This window comes from Diospyros lotus, chromosome 6 (genome assembly GCF_014633365.1).
Source record: "Diospyros lotus cultivar Yz01 chromosome 6, ASM1463336v1, whole genome shotgun sequence".
In the NCBI taxonomy this organism is placed as follows: Eukaryota; Viridiplantae; Streptophyta; class Magnoliopsida; order Ericales; family Ebenaceae; genus Diospyros; species Diospyros lotus.
The window spans coordinates 40040266-40044410 of record NC_068343.1 but is presented as its reverse complement, the minus strand read 5'-3'; the positions used below and the strand labels follow the sequence as shown (position 1 = coordinate 40044410).

Here is a 4145-nt window from a genome sequence, read left to right as displayed (position 1 = left end):
TGTAGTACCTTAAATATATTTCCAATAGCAAATGAACATGCATTAGAAAAATAGGTTGCCGCATGCTTAAAAATCCATCATTTTCCAATCAAATTCACATGAAATATATCCATATATATATAAATAGATTATAAAAAAAATCATCTCAAATTGTCACAAAAAAAGACATGATATGATAGTTTTTAAGTCTATAAAATCATTTTAATGGATCATTCATTAATTCCAAACTGATTGATTTAGGATTGTCATATCACCTCAAATGCCATGCCACGCCACCCACCTTCCCTATTTAAACCTGCCCGCTTCCCCTCTCAATCCCCTACACTTACAAACTGAACTACGAATTCCATAGTCGTCTTCTATGTCCTACACTTGGAAATTTGTAAGTTTTCCATTCCTTCTCTTCTTATATAGTTCCCCATCCCAAACTTCATGCATTTTACCTCTGATCAAGCTTACTACATCTATACAATCAGGGTTCAAATTCTTCTACCGACAAGTCTAGATATATATTTTTGTGTGTTTATTTGGTGTGTGTGATTTGTAGGTTACTGCGTGTAGCCGTGAGTTTGCCTTGTCCTCGACTGAAAGGTATAGGTTGTGGATCGTCTTCGTACCAAAATTAATGGTTCAAATGTATGATTGTGAGAATTTCTTTGTTGGCCGATGTATACTGGTGAATGGACCTGTTATTGTTGGTGCCGGGCCGTCGGGACTAGCCGTCGCTGCTGGACTAAGACAACAAGGAGTTCCATTTATCATCCTTGAAAGGGCCAGTTGCATTGCTTCTCTTTGGCAAAACCACACTTATGATCGCCTCAAACTTCACCTCCCCAAGCAATTCTGCCAGTTGCCCTACTTCCCATTCCCAACCAACTTGCCGGAATACCCCACCAAGTACCAGTTCATCGACTACCTTGAATCCTACGCGACCCACTTTGGCATTAAGCCACAGTTCAGTAAGACTGTGAAATCAGCAAAATACGACGAAGCTTGTCGGTTGTGGAGGGTCAAGACTGTATCAAGCTTAGGTGGTGGCGCCATGAAAGGGGAGGTGGAGTACATTTGTCAGTGGCTTGTGGCGGCGACGGGTGAGAATGCAGAGAAGGTGGTACCGGAATTTGAAGGCTTGCTAGAGTTCGGTGGCAACGTTACTCATGTCTGTGACTACAAGTCCGGGGAAGCTTATAAAGGAAAGAAAGTGCTAGTTGTAGGTTGTGGCAACTCCGGCATGGAGGTTTCTCTTGATCTTTGCCACCACAATGCGTTTCCATCAATAGTGGCTCGTAGTTCGGTAAGTCAATATAAAACCCTGTTTGATTTTATTAAATTTTTTTTGGATTTTTCTTTTGTTGTTTCCATTTTTAAAAAAGAAAAATAAACAATCATTTGACAAGATAATGTGGTTTTAAAAAAAGAGACGACGAGGGTTGCAAAATTTGGACCCCTAATAGAAACACGTCAAATGAGTTTGCGTATTCGTTTCAATTTTACTTGTTATTTTCACTCGTGCATTTTATGATTATATTAGATTTTTGATGATGAATTGCCTAGTTTTTAACTACCAATTATATATATAAATACATATATGATCAGATCAAAAAATAATTATTTTTTCAAACATTTGTCTAAAATTCACGTTGGTTTAATCTGATAAGTTTTACGCTAATTGTCCGTTACCTAACTCAATCCTTATTCTTAAAACAGGTTCATGTCCTGCCAAGAGAAGTTCTAGGGAAATCCACATTTGATCTAGCAGTTTCAATGATGAAATGGCTGCCACCTAGGCTTGTAGACAAAGTGTTGCTAGCTATTGCAAGATTAACGCTTGGAAACATAGAAAAATATGGGCTGAAGAGGCCAGTGGTAGGTCCTTTACAGCTCAAGAGCACTCAAGGCAAGACCCCAGTGTTGGACATTGGTGCACTGCAGAAGATAAGATGTGGTGAGATCAAGGTAGTTCCTGGAATCAAGAGGTTCTCACCTGGTAGGGTTGAGCTTATTAATGGCCAAAATCTTGAGGTTGATTCTGTGCTTTTGGCAACTGGGTATTCCAGCAATGTTCCTTCTTGGTTAAAGGTGAGAATTTTCAATACTAAAATTAGTAGTTTTTCACAATGTTTAAGGTATTTTAGCAGAAATATGACCTACTTTTAGTAGTTATGACCTAGCTAGTTTAATGGGAGGATGTCTTGTTGCTGAGTATGGCGAGGTCGCTTGAGCGTTCTTTCCTTAACCTACAATCACAGTGACTAATTGCCCCGAGTCGTTCCCGCATGGTTCTGCAATACCTAAGTTAGTCAATGAACAGGAAATCTTAATTAGAGAAAAAAGAATGAGATAAAAGAAGAAGAATATCCCTTTTATAAGAAAGACCAACCACTGTATGCTTATCTAGTACTTTGCTATACGTTTGCTACCTGATCTTGTCACTGAGATCCTTGATTTTCAAAGACATTTTCGATATCCTAAGGTTTTGTCAATGTGATCGGTGAATAAGTTACTCCTACCTATACCTCTTTATGATTTTCTCTCTAGAGTTATTTGTGATAATTTTTGGGTAACGACAAATTTTGTGTTTGATAAATGAGACTATCATGTCAATTCCCACATAAATAACCAATGCCAGATATATTTGAAATAAATGTTTTTTGATGAAAAGAAAATAAAGTGAAAATGACATTACTAGATATAAATGCCATCTTATACATCCATGACAACATTTATTTTTCTTTAAAATTTTGTTTGATGATTTTGTGGGGGAAAATTAATGCTGGAAAATATTGTGTTGCACAGGAGAATGACTTATTTTCCACAAATGGGTTTCCCAAATCTCAATTCCCAGATGGGTGGAAAGGCAAAGGTGGGCTCTATGCAGTTGGCTTCACAAGGAGGGGCCTCTCTGGGGCCTCATTGGATGCCATCAGAGTAGCAAACGATATAGCCAACATCTGGAAACAAGAAGAAACTAACTACTGCAAGAAGCACTCTGTTGTAGTTGCTAATTGCCAATTATGAAACCTTTCCTTCGTTTTTTGTTCTCTTTTCTGCTTTTGCAATTGTAGAGATCTGTAATTGATCAAACTTGGTTCAGTTTGACAATGTAACATGAAAATGAACCATGAATGGAGGAGCCAGCCCTCTCCAGGGACATCCCAAAATGGGGGAGTGGTTTGGGCATTTTTTGCACAGATCCAAGATAGCAAAATTTTTAACTTTTTCAAAAATGTTATTATTTTTAGTTTCAAAGATAGATAGCAAAGGGGATAGAAAATAAAAGCACAGAATCATAACAAATGGGTACCATTTTCCCCCATAATTTCATCTTTGAGACTTATTCAGAATAGAGTTGAGTTGCTAACAAGTCTCTTGTTTGTCTTCTTTGTTGGTTTCTTTCTTTCTTTTTCTATTTAAGTCCCCGTGGCTTGTTTCCTTCAAAACAATCAATTCTGTTAGGTCAAAAAGGGTTTATACTACGAAACATATTTAAAAAAAATAAACCACAGGGACGAATATTTAAAAGTAAATCACAAAAAATATCTGAAAAATAGTTCAAATCACAAAAACCTCACCTAAATCTACTTAAATATTTTACTACTAAAAGCTTGAACTCTAGGCTACAGGGTATTGAATGAAATGTATCAAAGCATGAATTGAATCAAATGGATATGTGCAAGCACTGTCTCAATCCAATTAATATGAATTGCACCCCCCTTCTTAGACCCTAAACCCTTCCACATAGCCAATAATACATCAGATGGGCTCTATCTTAACCCAGGCCCATTAAATGTAATGGACCATCTGTCCAATGTCAACCCAACATCACAAATGGCCTCATTGTGCTACCAAGGGCCCATCAAAGTGGTGGGCACTCTGTCCAATATAACACCAACATCACTATTCTCCTTAATCTGATGCCTACTCTTCCCTTGTTTCTTCTCAGGGAGTATCCTGTAAGTACTTGTAAAACTGCAGGCCTCCATGTTGGCTTTGCACATGGATAGAGCCCACACATCATGAAAAACAACAAACAAACATCACCTTCCAGCAGACTATGAAGAATTTTCAAATTTTCAGCTCCCTGCTATTTCTAGTTTCAAATGAAAACTTTGATAAATTAGTTTTGATTTGTTTTCTTAAAGAAA

At 37.4% G+C, this 4145-nt stretch overlaps 1 protein-coding gene across 1 annotated transcript; it reads left to right on the top strand.

The window, feature by feature from the left end:
• Positions 1–334: 334 nt before the first annotated feature.
• Positions 335–3182, top strand: LOC127803872 (probable indole-3-pyruvate monooxygenase YUCCA7). Its single transcript, XM_052340465.1, has 4 exons — positions 335–382; positions 548–1294; positions 1708–2079; positions 2797–3182. Exons 1-4 carry the CDS (start codon positions 362–364, stop codon positions 3016–3018), a joined length of 1362 nt encoding a protein of 453 aa, XP_052196425.1. The 5' UTR covers positions 335–361; the 3' UTR covers positions 3019–3182.
• The last annotated feature ends 963 nt before the right edge of the window (positions 3183–4145 follow it).